A 20,924-nucleotide genomic window follows, 5' to 3' on the forward strand; every position below is an offset into this window, starting at 1 on the left:
AATAAACATTGGCATTGTTAGGATGAGAGATAAAAATAAATGGTAGCGTGGCTGGGGAGATGGCTCAGTGAGTGGAGGTGCTTGCCACCAAGCTTGATGACCCAAGTTCAATTCCTGGGACCGACGTGATGAATGGAGAGAAATTATTCCCACAAGTTGTCCTCAGTTCCACACACACTCTGTGGTTCATGCACACACATCCAAAAGTAAAGGAATGTAGAATAAAGTAAATTATAACTAAAAGGTAGAAATCTAGTTTATTCAGGGGCTCTAGGTAGAAGCATTTCCTTTTAAATATAGTGAGTTCAACTACTAGGCAATTTATCAGAATACAATGAATACAAAATGTTATGAGTAAAACAGTGTAGGTGTTCCATAAAAATGCACTGAATGAACAAAACATATCCATTAGAAATAATAATCAATTGCTTGCATGGCAGAAATGTTTTCCTCCATTAATCCAATCAAATTGCCAGGCACCAGAGTTATGATTTAAAAAAACATTTTTCATGCTTTAACTCGTTTAATCATTACCACAAATCTATGAGATAAATGTTGTTATAGCTTCAACTTGGAAATTAGGAAATTGAGGATAAATCATTCATCCTAGGTCACATAGCTGATACTTGGTAGAGTCAGGATAATGACTCCCAGTATGCCTGGCTCCAGAGACCGTGCTTTTGACCATTATACCACTAGTGACCCCACTCTCTTGTAATCTTTTCCCCATGAATATGACTCCAGTGTTGCTCTGGGAAGCTTCTAAGAGAGCAGCCTATATTTTTCTTTTCAGCTTAAGAAATCTATGCAGCAGCTCCCCAGACCTCTGGAGTGAAGCAATCGATATGTACAATAACTTGTTGGCCAGTAATGTCACAGCAGCTTTGGCCCTGATCTCTGGGTTTGATGGCATGAGTCAGGCACATGTTTTAATGGCTGGAAAGCATATTTTTCCCTGGATGCAATGGGAGGTATCTTCACTGAGTCACTGCTGCAAGGACCCAGTGGTGCAGCAAAATCTGTTCTTTGTACACAAAGGAGCCTTGTCCAAGCTACTTGGGTGAAGAATTCAGCTTTAAGGATAGTGAAAAACCATGTGAGCATTATTTGCAAGCAGACGTGTTTTAGTTCTTTTTAGTCCCCGAAACACTGTCTTTCCCCCTCCCAGCAGCAGTCACTTGCCAAAAGTTCCTTAGGTTAGAGTGGGATGTCGACTTACTTCCCTGTGTCTATGCTTGGGATTTTGTCTGGTTTGAGATTGCATGCTGTCACCATTGCTGTGAGTTCATAAAAGTATCTGACCAGTTGTATGGAAGACTCTGCTTCCATGTGGTCACCCACCTCCTCTGGCTTTTATGATCGTTCCACATCCTCTTTCACAATGATCTCTGAGCCTTGGGAGGCAGAGGTTGCAAGTAGGTATCCTAGTCAGGGATAAGCACGCTGTGGCTGCTTGTTCTCTGCACACTGGCCAGTTGTGGATCATCATCTGCTGCATAAAGAAACTTCTCCGGTGAGAGTTGAGAGATGCATTCATTCTATGTGCAGAGATTATTTTGAAGATGCCTCACTTAGGGTTAAGCTGTGATAGAGATGCACTTGTATGAAATATGTACAGATGGTATCTGAGAGTTTTTTCAATACAAAGCAGATTGCAGGGAAATTAAATGTGAGCAAATGTTGATAATTCTTGAAGGCGAGTGGTAGGGAAATGGGAGTTCATGGTGCTTTTCTTCTACGTGTAGACACGTTTGAGTGTTCTCATAAGAAAATGCTTTAAATAATGAATAAGGTAAAGAGACAGCTTTGCATTCAGAACTAGGTTTGTTCCTAAAATCTTAGGCAAGTTAATTTTTTCTTTTTTAAAACATTTTATTTATTATTTTTATTTTGTGTGTATGGGTGTATTGTCTGCATGTAGGTAAGTGCACCTGTGTCGTGCAATGCCCATGGAGGACAGAAGAGGCCGTCGGATTCCCTGGAACTGGAGTTACGGACAGTTGTTGGCTACCATGTGGGTTCTGGGATTCGAACCCAGGTCTTCTACAAGAACAGCCAGTGTTCTTAACCACTGAGCCATCTCTCCAGCCCCAATTAAGTTTTTCTAAGTCTCACCATACTCCTCTGCAAGATGTGGGAAGTAATTATGCCTGCCTCATAAGGTGGTTGTTGTTATAGAGGCTCTGTATATAAAGGACTCAGTTTAGTGTCTGAGCTATCATACAATTTCAAAGTGGCTGTTGATATAAATACATGAAGAGGTAAAAAGAGCATGTGGCATGCAGTGTATATTTGATAGATGGTATGAATAGTGTTATGATTATTAGAGTTATTGGGAGTTGGGCTCTTGACACCTGGCAGGATGAACTGTCAAGATGAGCTCGTAATCTGATGATAGCGACTCTGATGTCTCTGGATGAACAACTGTTTTCCTAGGCATAGTTTTGTTATAATCATCTCTAGCTCCATTCATTTAGAAACTTCCATCCAAGAGTAGGACCCACTAAGTACCCTCCAGTTGAACTGGCAAAGCCTTCTTGCACGGAACTTCTGTGACCAACCTCAGAGAAACATGTTCACTATGGTCTGGCCAATGAATGGGCTCAAGACCAAAATCAAGTTAACAGAGGCTAGACATAGATCAGCGGACCAGAGCTAGTTAAAAAAAATGTCTCTTGTGTGTGCCCTGGAATATTTGGAGAGCAAATATTGGACTGAATTGGATTTTTAAAACAAAGAAGAGAGCATAAAGTTGGTGAGTAGGGAGGTGGGAGTGTATCTGAGAGGAGATGGGGAAAGGGTTGAATATGATCAGAGTACACTGTAGGAACTTCTTGAAGAAGTAACAAAAATATTACTTAAAATGTATCTTGAATCAAGATGACATTGCTCCTAGAGCTTATGGCTGACCTGGCCACCAGCTATGACATGGTGCCCAAGCTATAGGACTGGAGGTTGGAATGGTGTTCAAACATCCAGTAGTTTCTATACCCACTGGAGGTACCAGCAACCAGAACTATGGCTATCTGAGGTAGATTTACTGTGCTCTGCACTGACAAACTATCACAGCAGGAAACTGTCAGCTGCTCTACATGCTTGCTCCAACTGAATGACACTTGATTCTCACTGATAAATGCTTGAACATTCATTAAAATTCTACTAAGATGGCATTCAGCCTATTTAAGGTTTTCCATGCCTTTCTGCGTGATACTTGATAAACTCTTGTTCAAATTCGTTTCAGAAGATCCATGCTTGGAGCTAGGAGTAAGGCCATTTAGCTTGGAGCAAAGATTTGAGTGCAAATTTACAGGGCACCTGAGAAGAGGGGTGTGCAGATTGTAGTGAGCCTTGGGCATTTAGCTGAGGAGAGTGGATTCTGTCTGTGAATGGGAGAGAGCACCAAAGACATGGGAGGAGGGCAGTGCTGTGATGAGACCTGTGATTGAGGACAGGGATTCTCCAACATGTGTAGGTTCACCATGGATTTCTCAAAGAAAGATCTAATCTCTTGCTTTACAACTCAGCAATTCTTCTTCAGAACATTGGCTGTAGGGACCAGGGGATGGGAAGTTTTTAAACACTGAGAAATTTTATGATGCCACAGGTATATGAATCTGACTTTGAGAAACAATTTTAGGAAGACATGTCTGGTGATGAGGAAAGGGGCTAAAGATGAAGGATAGTGGCAAGACATTGTGACCATTCAGGTGGATATCCTAGAAACCTGGCCTGGTGGGGACACAAGCAATAGTCACTTTCTAAGCAAGCTTGGAGGACCGTGATTTCAGCTATAATGGGATTTAGAGAGAGCTAGGAAATTTGACCACTATCATGACTTGTTACTGCCTTATTGGTCAAGTTCATTCTTGATTAATTTCTATTTACCTGAACAGGTAAGGGTAGGGGTCCCCCCGATTTCAACTTTCTTATCTGTTCAGTTATGTGAAGTTTAAGTCAAATTCATGAAGTCATTGCTAACTGGTCTCAAAAGCCTCAGTAGACAAGTGAACCTGCTTTGGGTAGTTTCAGGGTCAGAAGGCCACCTTCAGACCTGAGGGAAAAGCCACCCTCTGCTGGTTTGGACTAATCCATTAAAAGGTTTTTAAAGACTGGCTCCAGTGGTTGGTTATGTCCTATCAAACTACGGTAGGTATCACACTCTCTTGTGAGATTCGGTAATTCTTCTCAGGTCCTTCCAAGTCACATGAAATCTAATAGAGGATGGTTTAAGCCACAAAATCTCTTAAGCTTTTCCTAGGCCCAGTTACACATCATTAAATCTTACCAAGATTAGTGAAGTCACAAGACTGAGCCAGTCATAATAAGAATAGAATTTATAATTCAATAAAATTTGATGAGGATTATTGAACCTTATGTTGTTCTTAGGGCAACAATACTGAAATGAAAAATTCAAACAGGATAGAATTTTAATAGTGTCTTCTGAGTGAACCTTTCACCCAGAATTGAGACTATGGGAATTGAGAGTATGGGAATGCCAGGCACCAGGCCAGATCTCTGATAGAGGCAACTTTGGAACCACCTCAGATCTCTTCAGTCAGACAAGCTTGACCTCTGCTGATGCTGGGTGGAGAAGTGGATGGATGGGGAAAGAATGGATTTGTGAGTCATCCGTGTCAAAGTGTGATGAAGTAGGTCCAAATCAGCTACGCTTATCAGATAATTCATTTTTATTGCTGGAGAGTGTGTGTGACTCACTTGGCATTTCATGGGTTAGATCTTTCAGAATATTTTTTGTCACTGGCTACATTCAAAGCTTAGATGTAATTCTTAGAAAAGGTTTTTGTATATATGATTATATGCATATGATTATATAGAGTTTTAGAAAATCCTCTTCTGTTTTCATTCTTTTAAAGATATGATCATGCTCTCTAGCCCAGGCTGCCCTGGAATTCATTACATTAGCCAGGTTGGCATTGAACTTTCAGTAATCCCCATGCCTCTGCTTTCCAAGTGCCAAGATAATAAGCATAAGCCACCATGTCAAGCAAGAAAATTCTTAAATTAGTCACAATAGGATATAGTCTACATTTTGATTCACTTCTTGCCAATATTCTCAATTTTTATTCTACTTTCATCCATTCATTTCAGTGCTGAGAATGAAATCTAGGATCTTGTGCATGTAAGATAAGAGCTACATTTCCAGACTACCTCCACAACCCAGTCATTTCAAATCTTATTCTCAGAAGACATGAAAATTCAGCAAACACATGGCCTTCATGCTGTGAATAGTAATGACAATAATGTTCCTGCTGTCAAACACATGTAAGTTTTGCCACATGTCAGTCACTCCGCTAAGTGCTTTATGCACAGTAACTCCAATGCTTACAATGAATTTCTGACATTGTAGCTCATATTATTTTCCCCCATTGGTATAGAAGGAAAGGGAAATGTGGAAAGGTTAAGGACTTTCTCAGATCATGGATAGAGCTGGCATGTGTCGAGCTTGGATTTCAATCCAGGTAGTATGTGACGGAAGCATTTGCTACCAACCTGTAACCTCTGCAACAGTCAGTGTGGAGGGTGATGGGAAACTGCCCACCATAGTCCTACTTGGGAAGGGAACCAGGGAAACCATGAGACACTGGTGAGCATCAAGAAATGGGAGAGGACTAAAACCAAGAACAAACTTATTTTCATCTTTTTAATTCTGTGAGGGAGAGGAGAAAAGAGGAGAGGAAAAGGAAGGACAGGAGATAAGGAGGAGTAGAGGTGCAGAGGGGAGAAAAGAGGAATTTCAGTGTGACAAGAACCAAGAGGGCTGAAGTTTGCTCTTGGAGGAGAGTCGGAGGTTGTAGGGATTTATTCACTTTAACTTCACATACTTAGGTATTTTTATTTTTATATTTATGAGTGTTTAGCCTGCATGTGAGTGCACCCATGCTGTGCAATGCCCGTGGAGATCAGAAGAGGGCATTAGATAGCCTGGAACTGTTGTTAAGGAGGGTTGTTAGCCGCCATGTGGTTGCTGGGAACAGAACCTGGGTCCTCTACAAGAGCAACCTGCGCTCTTAACTGCTGAACCATCTCTCCAGCCTCTTAGGTATTGTTTTAATTCTTACAAGCACATGCTCAAATACCTCTCTCTCTCTCTCTCTCTCTCTCTCTCTCTCTCTCTCAGTGAACATAAAGCAAAAATCTGGGATAATAGAAGAATTCAGCTTTTGTTTATATTCACTAACATAACACTTGAATTTTATGTCCTCAGTCAGGAGGAGAACACCAGCTTCTCCCCACTCTTGGGCCTAAGGGGCCAGTATCCTGCTGTGTATATTCAATAAATGTGACTGGTGGTGTAGTGTACTTGGAAAGTATGTTATTTGAGTCACACCTCTCTGTTCTCTTAAACTCTGGGAAATTCTGAGATGTTTTCAATATTTACAAATTTTTGACTTGTCCAAAGGGCAAGGAAATCAATTTTGGCTTTGACAGGCCACAGAGCACCGTCTCAGCTACTCCCGTTGCTACAGCATGGAAGTGGCAGTGGCCAGAGAAAAAAAGCAAAGAAATCAGTGTGTTGTGTTCCAGGAACAGTTGAGTTTCTCCTGAAGTTCTTGGGGTTTTGTGCATCTATGGAGATCTGAAGGATGCAACTTAGCATTTTGTGCTGTGGGCCAAATTCCTTAATAGTGGAAAGTATCGCGATAGTTCCTTCTTCCCAAGTAAAAGATCAGGCTTCTAAGTTCCCTGTGGTGACACTGGGAATCAGCATAAATTTGGTTTTTGTTAGTATTATGTACACTCAGTTTTTTTTTTTTAATGTGTAGGAGCGTACTGCCTGCATATATGTAAGTGCACCTGTGTCAGGCAAAGACTTCAGGGGTCAGAAGAGGGTGTCAGATTCCCCTGGAACTGGAGTTACCAATGGTTGTTAGCTGCCATGTGGGTGCTGGGAATCGAACCCAAGTCCTCTGCAAGAACAGTCAGTGCTCTTAATCGCGGAGCCATCTCTCCAGCCCCCAAACACTCAGTTGTTGTTTGTTTAGTTTAATCCCTAGTGAGGACAAATCCTGGCTTACTGCTGATGGCCACTTGTATTCCCTTTCCAAACATTCGAGTGTCAAGAACCATATCATTAGGATAATGCCAGAAAACAGTGGCTTGCACATTGTGAGCCAGGAGTGTTCCATGATTCTCTTGTCTCAGGCAGGGTGAAAGTGCAACTGTTCAAAACCTGTGGTGCTGTGTATCTTGCTTATTTTCATCCCCATAAAAGGAAAGTATCATTCTCTTTGTCTCCACTCCTTGATCATATTTGTTATCACTCTCAAGGTTAGCGATGGTTTGAATGTGAAATGTGCCCCATAGGCTCGTGTGTTTGAGTAGATGGTCTCTGGTTGATGGTACTGTTTTGGGACATTGTGGAGCATTTGAGAGGTGTGTCCTAGCTGATAGAAGTGGGTCGCCGGCAGGTTGAGGTTTATAGCCTGGCCTCTCCTTCATGGCCCACCTCTGCTTTGTGGTCTATGGAGATATAAGCAAGCAGTCTCACAGTCTTGCCACCATGATAGACCATACCCTCAAACTATGAGACAAAAAATTTCTCCAGCCCTTAAATTGCATCTATAAATTCACAGTGGCAGAAAATGTAACTATGACACAGGGACAATCCCAATTAAGTCATTGGGAACTAGGGGCTGCAGAGATGGCTCAGTGGTTAAGAGCACTGGCTGCTCTTGCAGAGAACGTAGGTTTCACTTCCAGCACCCACATGCTCCCAACATGACAGCTACCAACCAGTTCCAAGGGGGATCTAACACCATCTTCCGGGCACCACAGACACTGCGCACATGTGGTGCACTTACATACGTGCAGGCAAAATACTCATACACATAAAATAAAAACAAATTTAAAAAAAAATAAAGTAGGGGATGGGGAGATATCTCAGTGGTTAAGAGCACTGACTGCTCTTGCAGAGGACCCCGGTTTGATTCCCAGAACCCACATGGCAGCTAACAACTGTCCATTAACTCCAGTTCCCGGGATTCGATGCCCTTTTCTGACCTCTGCGGGCATTGCACCATACAGGTGCACTTACATACATGCAGGCAATACACTCATACACATAAAATAAAAATAAATAAAATACTTTTTAAAAAATTAAAGTCTTTGGGAACGGGGTGGACTAGTTACCTCTTCATTTAGCTTCTCCCAGCTCGGATAGCCCATTTCCTCAGGACACTATTTCCTTATTTTCTTGGAGATATGCACAGATTTCCCACCTTTTCCCCACTTCAGTGAGCACAAAGGTATCTATACTTCTCAATGGAAAATGAAGCTAACCTTTATTTACTACGTATTTCAAGTAATTGGCCTCCATATTCCTTTATAGAGATCCTCCCATGCCAAGTTAACCATGGGGACCTTAATAGAATGAGCCTTTCATCCGACCAATTTTTGTGTGTATATGGTTCTAGGGATGGAAACCATGGTCTTATGCACGTTAAGCATTTTGTTACTGAGCTGCATCCCAGATGTGGTCTCCAATTTCTGCTCAAGAAATGGTTGATGGGCAAAACCTCATAAGTACAGCTTACAAGCTGAGGATACTGACACCCACCCAAACTCAAAGCTTTCTTCCCTCTAATCCTTGGAATGGATATTTAAATTCTCTTTGGAAAGGAGCAAGCACAAATGATCCCCACCCATAGTCCCAACCCCAAAGGTCTGGAATGTGTACATTGAATATAATTAGAGCAAATTGTGGTCAGAGCCAAAATGTTAATGCTTACCTTCAGCCTTTTCCCTGTTTCTGCATCCTATTACATATGAAAGTATCTACTTTAATAACTTTTAAATTAAAACACATGCACGTTTCATTTGCAAGGCAAACCTTGTCTTTCACAGACAATTCTGTGTTACTCAAATCATGGCCTCCTAGGAGGAAACATCCCAAATGAAGGCTATTTCAGCATGCGTGCTAAGAATGGGCCATCCAGTTTAGATCCTTAGCTGTCAATTGTCAAAAAGAAAATTGTTTTTCAAAAAGATTTTTATTCTGGGTTATGATGTTACACTGCCTATTGACTATAAACCTTGAAATCACGAGATTACTCAGAGCCTGCAATTAAAACTTTATTTCACATCTATTGTTAAATTACACGAAATCAGTGAATGGCTTGTAAAGCTTCACCACTGAACAGATGTTTACAGTTGAAATCGTGGGATTTACATAATGATGACAAAAATGTATATTTATAACATCCTCTATATACAATAATCAGTATAGACAGAGAAAATGCACTTAATCTCTGCAAACCATGCACACCACAGCAATAACACAATTTTTTGTCTGTAACAAGCTTTTCCACTGGCTCGAACTTCTTCCTGCTTTCCAATACTGTCAGTTTTAAGAGCAAACACTTTCAATTAAAACTAAAGAAATTGAAATACCATAGTGATCTACAGAATATTTTAAGAACACAATGTACACCAAATAGATTAATTCTAAAACACTTTGACTTCAAGATGTGCTCTTAAAGAAAATTTCCTTCCAGTGTTTTAGGTCTCATAATTCTCAAGACTTCAATACCACAAAAAAAAGCTATAAATACTGGTACAAGCTCAGAGTTAAGAAAATCCCTTTCAATCCAAATACATAACTTCTTCTCCAACTTGTGGCCATATTATTACAGGTGAAATTAGGTCATGCACTTGGGCAGATTGTGCTAGATGTGACTTTATGGTCACACTTCTAAGCATGTCCCTCCTGAAAACATAAATGCTACTTCTAGTTACCTCTTTGATTGAAAGTCAAGGGACTAATGTAAGTTTTTACAAAACTGTAGAAACACCCATAAAAGGAAACTGCCAAGAATTTATGATGCTCAGGAACACAGTAGGTATATTCTTCTTCGTTTGTTCAGATCGTAATTAATACCATCAAAGTATTTTTGCACAGACTTCCAGTACCAAATTATTCTCTACAACTTGAATATTCCTGACACTTCACTGCAGAATACGCTTCACTTTTGCTCTTTTCATATCATTGTGTACAAATTTGTCAACACAAAGAAGAACTATGGGCCAGAAATAGCCAGCCAAATGGGAAACATTACAATAAAGATGTGCACAAAGTAATTAACAATTCATATTCAGGTTCAATTTAACCTGATCAAGAATAAGTTCAGCAATATTTTGAGATACATTATCCTGTGTGAGAGTTTCTTGGCTAGGACCTCACCACACAGAAATTGATAAGACGACGTTATAGAAATAAAGTCCTGACTTTCATCTGGGATTATATACCACAAGAGGTTTAGCAACACACCATTTAGATGATGAAGAAAAATTCTATACATGGGTTCATTTGGAATGAGCACAACTCGAAGAAGCCTTAAAGTGAAAGAGAAGCAATGCAAAAAAGATTGAAACTGTTGAAATTACAGTGCCCTGAAAGCATCTGGAAATTAGATCTTTACATTTGGAGAAAAATATGTTTTGTTAATATAAGATACACCCTGTTTAAAACCTTTAATCAGTAGAAAGTAGAAAAAATTTTAAATCTTAGACAGCTCTTAAATGACAAGATATGACTCCTGATCTATTTGAAAAGCCAATTCTTTTTTGCATAAAACCACCTACATTTCAGTGTAGAATTATTTATTTTCTGGAGTTTGGTAAAAATTTATCATCAGTTGTTATTCTGTTTAAACAAGAAGAAAATGAAAGGTTCTATGTTTCTTTTAGTCTTTCTTTGGTTTTACTTATATTTACCCTTGGGGGGGAAAAGGTTTGCTTTCAAGATTGGGTTTTAACAGTGTATCCTGAATCATTTAAATTCTATTTCTTAGCTGTAAATTAAATGGCCACATTTTATGTTTTCTTTGTGTCTCCATACCTAATTTAAGAACTTCTTAAAATATCTGAACAGCAATTTCTGGTGAATCTGGTTTGGCTTTTGGATTTCAGAAATAGTTCAACCAAAAAAAAAAAAAAGACAATTTAATTACATATCAAGATCTGCTTTACTCACACACAGTGTAACACTGAATCGAAAGGCAACTGTAAAGGCAACATCTACACTTTTTTGAACTTCTGAAATGAAGGAAGTGGATGTGTTTGGGCATTTTCATCTTCTAAGCTGTGCCATCTTTTTGGTGGTGTTTTGGGAAGCAGTGTGCACAAGCCTTTCAGAGCCCCTTAACGCCATGTCTCCACACTGCCCATGTAGTCATTGGTGCCATTGCTCGTGTTGCTCTCACTCTGCTCCTGGCCAGGGCCCTGCTTCTGACTTGCCCTGTTCTCCTTCTGGATCCAGTTGGGATTTGAACTCTGAGTGAGATTCTGAGTCAGGCTCTGAGTCACGTTCTGAGTTAGGTTCTGATTTGCATTGGGATTTGGGTTCTGACTCAGATTCTGACTCGGATTCTGACTCTGGCCCTGACTCTGGCTCTGGAAATGGGTCTGAAGGAACCTTCCCTTCAGAAATTTACGTTGTTCCTGACGCTTCCTCCTGGCCTCCTGATGGTCTTTCTGCCTCATAAACTGATACCTTTGCAAAAAGAGGTCTTTTGCAAAGCTGTATAACTCCATATCCAGAAAATTCAGTCCCTCAATACGCTTTTGGATTTCCTCATTGATCTCTACGCTAGAGGCCCTAGTGGTATTATATTGAGTAAATGGCGAAATAAAGTTCATATTGAATGTCTTCTCAAACAGATACTGGGTCTTGCGTTGAAACTCAGTGAGGCCAAAGAACGCCATGTGCTTCAGATTGGATTTGGCACTTTCCAGAAGGACCTTGTTTCTTTGCTTTTCGGGCATGACAGAGAGGTTGTAGCATCCCACTAGAGTCAGGTCAGACAGCATGCGTACTTGGCGGTTGTTGGCCAGATTATAGGGACAGTCCATGAACTCTTTGAGAGGGCAGCCAGACCAGTCATCACCAGTGTAGCAGCTGGGCAGCTCTTCGGAGGTTGGGGGCCTTCCATCACAGACGTGCAGGGATGCTTTCCAGGTTGCCCCTCTCTGGACATGCCTCCATTCGCTCAAGTACCTGGACACTGGGTCTCGGAGGATGGTGATGTAGTGAAAGTTCCTATAGACAAAGCACAAGGAACAACAATCAGAAATGTGGGTAATATAAGTGCATCCAGGAAAGGGTGTGGCATATGTGATGTTCATGACCAGTAAGGGAAGCAAAATAGGAATGATGGATCTGGTGGCACTGGTCCTGTGAACTGTGTTGCAGTTTCCTCCTTATATCCCACTAGGCTGGCCACAGAGCTAATTTTTTCACCTAATTTCCCAAAACTGTATCTACGGCAGACGTGAAAAAGTTAGAATCAAGACAATAGCTTTGTCATTCATTCTTAACTCTCCATCGTTCTCATTCTATATTTCCCCTTCCCAAGCAGCGATAAAATGCTACCGATGATGCTACTGGCCCACCATGCACCCATTTTATTTTGTGCTCTCCACCCCTAAACCCCTATTAAACCAATCACAAAACGGAGAATCAGTGGAAGCAAATGACTTATGGAAATGAAATGGAGATGACTAGTGAGCTCAGATTATCATTTTTCTTATAAACTATGTGCAAGCATTTTTGCAGTACCTAGTCTAATCCGGAAACCTTATGAACAAACCTGAAATCACATCGAAAATATTTGATATAAAGTTCTCCATTCTAGGTGTTGCTAGAAGATCATGGCTCATACGTTATAGAAATGGAATGTAGAGACAGGCAGAGAGGTACGTGGCCTCCAGAAGTGAACACACTGGTTAGTCACGGACTGAAATAGACCATTGGCATACATGCAAGCAACCACCTTTCCTTCAAGCTTTGCCTACATGGAGCCATTCCTAGTAAAGGAAAGTTAACAATATCAATTCCAAAACATTCATTTTTACCCACTGAACAAACAAACAGATGCCAACAACTGTGGAGGCTTTGCTGTGTGGTCATCTTTCTTTTGGAGCCACAAATGGTAAAGTTTTTTGTTTAAACAGTAGAATAGCAGACATTTAAATGATCGGCTGACACACTCAAACACATACATAGCAGGTATACAGTCACAGCCCACACCTTGGATACATCAAGGTCTATGGGATTAGGCGTAGTCAAGGAGAAAAAGGATGCTGTTATTGCCCGTTTTTGTGAAAAGTGAATTGCCATTCATATACAGAGGATGAAGGATGAGCTCACTAGAAGGGCATATTTGTGGTAGGAAATACGACAATCACAATAGGAAAATCACAATCAAAACCAAGTTTTTGCGTTTCTAAATGGAAACCCAGGAGATGACATGCAGCTTTTCTGATTTCTTCATTTCCACCTGAAATAATAGTGAATAGTTCCCTGTGAGGAAACCAGAAAGGACCTTCTTAACTACCTGGCTCACTGACTGTTCAATAAGGAGCCGTTTTCCCCAACTCATGGGGTCTGGCATCTCAGGGCTCCTGGCCTCCATCTTCTATGTCTCCATCATGAGTTGTGCATGGTGCCTCCTCTCCCTGGTACGACGCAACTCACCCTTCAAGTTCAGTTGAAGTGCCATCTGTCCTTTGAGTAAAATGAACTCTTACTGCTGGCAATACTTCTTCCTCTATGTTACATAGCACTTCCATACTTAGTCTATGTGGAAACTCTTTAGATACTGAATTACAATTACTTGTTTGTATTTCTACTTAAGCTGTTTTGTAGAACAATGGCTCTGTTCTGTGTTTCTATGACTATTATCCCACTTGCTTGAGATTTGTACTTTAGTGTTTGTGCCTAGCCTCAAACAGAATCTTCAGCATTCTTTTAATTGCTTACTTAAGGAACTATTTCAAGTAAGATGAGGGAAACTTGGGCCAGGCATGGTGGCACAGGCCCTTAATCCCTGCACTTGGGAGGCAGTGGCAAGCAGATCTCTGTGAGATTGAGGTCAGCCTGGTCTACATAGAAAGATCCAGGAAAGCTGGGGGTACAGGGAAACCCTGTCTCAAAACCTAAACATATAAATAATAAATAAATAAATAAATAAATAAATAAATAAATAGGAAACTCTAACATAATGTCCTGCAAATGAACTAGGAGGGTGTCTTCAAATTCCTTGCCACAAAAGCCCACTTAGGTGGCACCAACCTTGACTTCCAGGTGGAACATCTACAAAAGGCAAAGTGATGGTATCCTCATCATAAATGGAAAGAGAACATGGGAGAAGATGCTGCTGGCAGTTCAGGCCGTTGTTGCCATCAAGAACTATGCTGATGTCAGCGTTATATCCTCCTGGAACACTGGCCAGAGAGCTGTGTTGAGGTTTGCTGCTGCTACTGGCATCACACATTTGTTGGCCTCTTCCTTCCTGGGACCCTCACTAAGCAGATCCAAGCAGCCTTCAGGGATCCACATCTGATTGTGACTAATCCCAGGGCTTACTACCAGCCCCTTGCAGAGATAGCCGATGTTTACCTGCCTACCATATGTGTAACACATTCTCCTCTGCACTATGTAGACACCGCTATCCCATGTAACAACAGGGGAGCTCACTCTGTGGGTCTGATATGGTGGATGCTGGCCCAGCAACTTCTGCACATGTGTGGACCCATTTCCCATGAAGATCCGTGGGAGGTCATGCCTAGTCTCTATTTCTACAGAGGTCCTGAAGAGATGGAGGAGGAGCAAGCTGCTATTGAAAAGGCAAGGGAATTCCAAGAAGGAATTTCAGTGTGAGTGGATCATGCTAGTTCCAGTGTCCATTGCTGCTCAGCATGAGGTGGAAGGCTTATCTGAAGGTGCCCAGGTGTCCTCTGTGCCTACCCAGCAGTTCCCTACTGAAGAGTGGAGTGCCCTGTCAGTCTGCAGCTTCCACTGCTCAGGCCATTGAATGGGTTAAAACAACCACCAAATGGTCATAGCTGTTGTGCAGACAGGTAAGCAAATTGTAAGAAGGTAGATGGAAGGTAAGAGTTCTTTAAAAAAAAAAAGTATATGTCTTCATGAAGTAAAAAATCATTGGGCACAGAATCTGGGGTGTGAGAATGAAGAGGAAACCAAGGGCACCTTCATTTGTGTCTGTGCTTCTTTTAGTACCCCTAAAATTCCTCTCTGAAAAGACCCATTGCTGAAAAGTAGTAGTTTCTGTTTCCTAGATTCCTGTACCAATACAGATGACTATAAACTCATGAACTCCCTCCTCCAATTCCTAGTTTTGGTGTTCATTCATTCCATCATTCATTCAAAACATATTTATGGAACTTTAATGCTAGCCCCAAGGCAAGAGGTTAGTGGCAATTAGCTTGATTCTTTGAAAAAAGAGAAATGTATTTAATCCAGTGACGCATTTGGATTAACCTTTCAACCAGCTTTCCTAGGCATGCATTGTAATGGGACTCCTGGGCAGTGGTTAACTCTGGTGTCACCTTCTTGCTTTGCTGACAGTCCTCATACCCTAATTTGCTTCTCTGTTTTAAGTCTACAGTGACATCTTCTGGTAAATCTCAGAGTGCATCGTAGAGCAAGTTTGTGGCTCTCCTTTCTAAAAATTTGTCCTTACCATTCAGACCAGATAGAGCCCAACCACCAAGATTAGTGTACGAATCACTGTTTTGTAAGCACTATCCACACATGAAAAGAGTGAAGAGGCAGTGAAGGGGGTCTGGGACAGATACTAATCTAAGGGTCACTCTTGTTATGCATGTGGGAATCCAATACACTTTGACCCAAATGTTGCCTATATGAGACAAGGACATGGGCAATAGGGGCAGTCTCGGTCTCTACACTGCAGTGTTATTATTGCTGAACACACACATACACACACACACACACACACACACACACACACACACTCACACACACACACACACTCACACACACACACACACTCACACACACACACACACTCACACACACACACACACACACACACACACACACACTGCCGTCACCATCACCACCACCGATACAAAGTTCTATACATAACAGATACGTAGACTCAGCTAACAATAACTGGAGGTTCTGTGAGTGGTAACAGCCCCATTCTTCCAGGGAAAACAGTCTCAGGGGTCCAGACTGGCTCAACTGGGAGCATTAGATGCTGCTGAAAATATCACCTCCCGTGGGAAGAGGAAGATGTGCTAATGGGGAGGTCTCTGGTGTTTGGTGACCTCTGGAGTTCCACCGTGTGCTAGAGGTGGGAAGACAAGTAAAAATAATACCTTGGGGGCTGGGAAGAGAACTCAGTCAGTAAAGAGCTTGCCTTGCAAGCACGGGAACCCGAGCTGAGATCCCCAGCATCCATATAAAAAGTCAGGTGCAGTGGTGCATCTCTATAATCCCAGAGCTGGGCAGCCAGAAACAGGTGGCACCCTGGAGCTTCTTGGCCAGCCAGCCTAGACAAATCAGTGTGCTCCAGGTTCAATGAGAGATCCTGTCTCAAAAATAAGGTAGGGTATGACTAAAGAAGATATCAGACATTGACCTCTGGCCTCCACACACATAAGCACAGGCATTCATACACACATGTGCAAACACATGAACGCATACACATATACAGTAACATCTTGGGGATTTTGTCCGACAGAGGATCCAGAATGTTCAGTGTTGAGGGAAGAACTTGTAGGAATATAGTCAACAAGTGGTCTTCCTGTGCAGAACAGCTGAGGGTGTGAAAACTTAATTGATGGGAATGTGACAGGGGAGACAGAGAGAGCCAGAAACATGGATAGTGCTCCTGCAGGGATGAGGACTTGCTTCCTCTTGGCATCCCCTGTGTTCCTGGTGTGGAGACAGGCACTGGGGATGCAGATAGGGCCATGATACAGAAATCTAAGGAATCCACATCAATCCAATGTACTGGCAATGAGAGGAGCAAGAACAGAGTGTGAAGACAGTACCTCGAAGACATATTTAGCCTAGCCTAAAGACAGAGGAAGGCTTTCTGTAGCACTGTTTGGAAAAGCAAGAAAGAATGAGACAATGGAAGAAGAGTCAGAAGGAACATCAACAGAGGCACGGAGGCACAAAACAGTTTGTTGCATGGGAGAATGGTGAGTAGCTAAGGAGAGGGGCAAGGAGATGAAGAGGGAGAGGTGGCCAGTGTCTGGTTGTGGAAGGACTCAGGTGCCATGATAAGAAATCCACATACACCTATCACAATTTTGGTGACTAAACAAATGGAGGGACGAGTGAGTGTCTCTGGAGGGACACAGTAGGACATTCAAGTAGACTTGCTGGGACACAAAGACAGCAATCTTGGGTTAAGTTAAAGACATGGAGTGGCTAGCAAAATGTGGTAGTTCCAGACCAGAGGGTCTACTTAGAGGTCTGTGTATAACTCAACTTGTGTGGCATCAGATACCTGAAGACAGCACTCATGGGCCCTGAAGCTTCTCTTCTTTATGCTAAGTATGGTTTCCATCTTTTCTCTGTATTTCAAGGGCCATCACTACTCTGTTATTTCTCTCTGATAAATATATCCTAATTTATTGGAACTTGAAACTCTAGACATGAGCTGATGAATGTCAGGAAGGAACAGCCTCCCCCATCGTGACTCCATTTCTAGTCACGTGCCCTCAGATCACAATGACTGTTTTGAAAGCCATGCTACAACCACTGATACAGTAAACAATTTGTTCACATATATGGCATTTTTACATTTATTTAGTGTGCATGTATTTGTGTGTGCATACACATGTATGCATATGTTATGGCATATATACGGACATCAGAAGACAAGTTGCAGAGGTCAGTTCTCTCATTCCACTCTGGGGGTCCGGGGATGAACTCAGGTTGCCAGGCTTGGCGGCAAGTGCCTTTACCCACTGAGACATCTTGCTGGCCCCCATATATGCCATTTTGCACCCAAACCTACACATCTACACTGTCCTGGATGGTTGCAAGTTGCTTGTGGCCTTGCCTAATTTCTTCTTGTTAGGGGAAGCTTAAGAATGTCATAGTCCAAATGACTCTGGATTCTGGTTATATCCCCCAATTTCTTCAGCCTCTTTCTTCTTGCTGTTGGCATGTCTGCATCCAGACACTGATTAAAATAGAACAAAGGAGCAGGTCTGTAGTAGTTGCTAAAACTCTCCTTTCAGACTGATAACAAAGCTGACTGGTAATACGGAGCAGACTGATTTAATAAAAGAGGGAGGCAAGTTCAACTGCAGGAAAATCATATACAGCCTGTTTTACTTAGTAATAATTGGGCAGGATTGTCTTCTGGCAAAATGTGCCACTTAATTAAAATGACCAGGTTTCACATTGTTAAATTGGAATCATGAATCTCCATCAGTACTGGGATTAATGGAATGCCTGGTCATTCCATGCACCTGTGCGCCCATGGTGCCTCCAGCAGCACAATGCAGTGCAAAGTTGGCCAGCTTCTATGGCTCGACAGCTGCTCTCCAGGTGGCCTTGAACCAACCCATTTTTTCCCTGTTTCTTGCCTGTATCTTTTGAGATTACTGCAGAATATGCCAGCAATGTAGTATCCTGAGATAAGGATGAACAGTATTCTGGGTTAGGGAGGAACTATGCAGGCTTTATCCCTCTCCTCCCTAGAAGTACAAGGTCCTTCAAACATTTGTCTAGTGATATGCCTTGTTCCAAGGCTGCATCTTGGGGTCTCTCACTGTGGTGCAAGTGGGGTATGCAAACTTGATTTCTTTGGAGACAGGCTCTTACTACGATATTCAGGCTAAGCTGGACCTCACTATGTAGTCCAGAATGGCCTGAAACTAATGATCCACCTGCCTCAACTTCCTCAGTAGCCAGATTACAGGCATGAGTTACCACAGTTGGCCTTGGCATGCTCACTTGAGTCTCCACACATCTCACACAGCTTTTTGGGCCTTCTGAGATGAGCTCACATGGATCCTGTCTGCTTTTGTTCTTTGTTGGCAGTCTGTAACTAACACATTCACTTCCTGTAACTTGTGTATGAGTGTGTCCGGTCTCACTGGGGCCACACAAGTTGGTAACCTGCTTCACATGTGCAAGTCTAGGCCCGCCTCATCCCGCCATTGATAAGAAATTGTAGAAACAATAGAAACCCATGAAAGACTTTTCTAAACAAGAAATCTAGGAGTATTCTCTGACTCCTCTGTCTCGGTAATTATTGACCTCTAAACATTTCCCCTAAGTCCTGCTGATCCTGAATTTTAATAGTTATTGCTACAGTGGAGTCCATACCACTTCTGTGCCCCCAATGCCATGCCACTTCCACAGCTCCGCAAGATACACATCTGACATGTCATTCTCCAGTAAGTTCTCTCACCCCCCCATCTCTGATGATATAAAGTTCAAGGTCCTCCACATGTTAGACACCGTCACGTGGGATCATGCACTTCCTTCTGTCCAGCGTAATCTCCAATGAGCAAACCCCTCACCATGCTATCTCGGGACATTGACAATACTTCAAGATCTTTCAGTTGGTACAACAAACTAGAAAGACCAGATAGCACTGGCTTCTAGAATTCTGCTAAGCATTCTACAAGGCCTACTACCCCACAACAAAAAAATTTTCTGCTCCAAAAGAGTAGCAGTTGAGAAATTCTGCTCTATACTCTGTATTTCAAGGATGTAGAAAAACTCTTCATTGTCCAAATTTATCCCGGGTAATAACTCTACAAGGCCCCTGCCTTTGTGTACAGTGTCTCCACTTCATCAAAGCTCATCTATTTTTCCTTCATAGATTACCTAGGAAACAACTTCAAAATGCTATTCAAAGATCTTCTCCACGAAACTTTTCTTGACAAAATGTATCCCCCCTCTTTGCCTTGATTGCCCTGGGATGCTCCCATTGTAACATTTACTACAATATGCTCTGATTGTCTAGTGATTTTCTGATTCTCTCTTGACTATGAGCTCTGGGAGGGAACAGAACATGCACTGTACATCAATATAAATTCCTCTGGTCCTGGCATACACTCTGTGACATACAGTAAGTGATTGATAAAAGATTACCGAATGAATGCAGCCTGAGCAGCAGACCTAAGGGTAAGCTAACAGAAAAATGTGCATCTTATTCTTTGATACTGAAAAGCCACTAGATGTCACTATTTAGTAGCAGATGCACCATTTTATACCTGAGTTCGAGCATTTTAAGGAGATGCAGTTATATTTAGCTTCTGTACCTGCCATTTCATGCAGAAAGACAGTTTAAAAGGAAGCTAGGAAGATTAAGGATATTAAAAAGTGATATCCCTAAGGTAAGAACCACACTTTTGTCCTTATTTTGCTATTTACTTATTCTGCAATAAGAACCTAAGTTGGAAGTCACAGAAATCAGATTTTTCAGAGTAGTCACTGGAGCAGTAAATCATCTATTTCAAACCCTCTACTTTAGAATCACAAAAGTTGAGACCCTGAAAGAGGTAAGGACTTACTCAGAAGTCACAAGTTGCCAATGGCTATCACTGGGAATTCATCTAACCTAGGAACACAGAACAGCACATTCATCCTGGTCTTAAATAACTCATTAATACCACTTAAGGAGAAAGATTTGGCTGTGGAGAGAGGGCACTTCCTCACACCAAGCCAAAAGCTAGGAGTTCATAGTTTCTGACATACTATGTCACAAAAATCCTGTGCCTCATATAGTATTTGCATTGTATGGCTGAAGAAGAGACGGAGATGCTAAGGGAGGTGCCACGACTCAGAGTGATGTGCCAAGCTAACCTCAGGGTGCTTATACTTGAGTCCAACTTTCTCTGACTCTGACATTGGAAAGTATGTTCTCATTCCAGTTCCAGGACAAAACTCCAAGACTTCTAGCTTTGAAAGGAAATTAGAGTGGTTCCCAAATTGAGGACCCAGAAGCAGCAACATAAGGAACATTTAGAAACTTGGGTTCATTTACTGAATCTGAAAATCGGGTTTGTACTTTTTTTTTTTTTTTGGTCCTTTTGAGACACGGGCTCCCTGTGGCCCCATCTGGCCTGAAACTCCCTATGTAGACCCGGGGGGCCTCGAA

At 41.9% G+C, this 20,924-nt stretch overlaps 1 protein-coding gene and 1 pseudogene across 5 annotated transcripts in view; one reads left to right on the forward strand and one right to left on the reverse strand.

Annotated features, from left to right (window-relative positions):
- Positions 1–9,080: 9,080 nt before the first annotated feature.
- Positions 9,081–20,924, reverse strand: part of Hs6st2 (heparan sulfate 6-O-sulfotransferase 2) — a 297,096-nt gene continuing 285,252 nt past the window's right edge. For all 5 annotated transcript variants that reach the window (XM_008826747.2, XM_008826746.2, XM_029560448.1 and 2 more), the window contains one exon: positions 9,081–12,058. In XM_008826747.2, the coding sequence (XP_008824969.1) occupies positions 11,161–12,058 (898 nt within the window). In that variant the 3' untranslated portion in view covers positions 9,081–11,160. The remainder of the gene's footprint in view (positions 12,059–20,924) is intronic.
- LOC103728782 lies at positions 14,021–14,865 on the forward strand (annotated as a pseudogene).

Source organism: Nannospalax galili, unplaced genomic scaffold (genome assembly GCF_000622305.1).
Source record: "Nannospalax galili isolate Female #2095 unplaced genomic scaffold, S.galili_v1.0 scaffold371, whole genome shotgun sequence".
NCBI lineage: Eukaryota > Metazoa > Chordata > Mammalia > Rodentia > Spalacidae > Nannospalax > Nannospalax galili.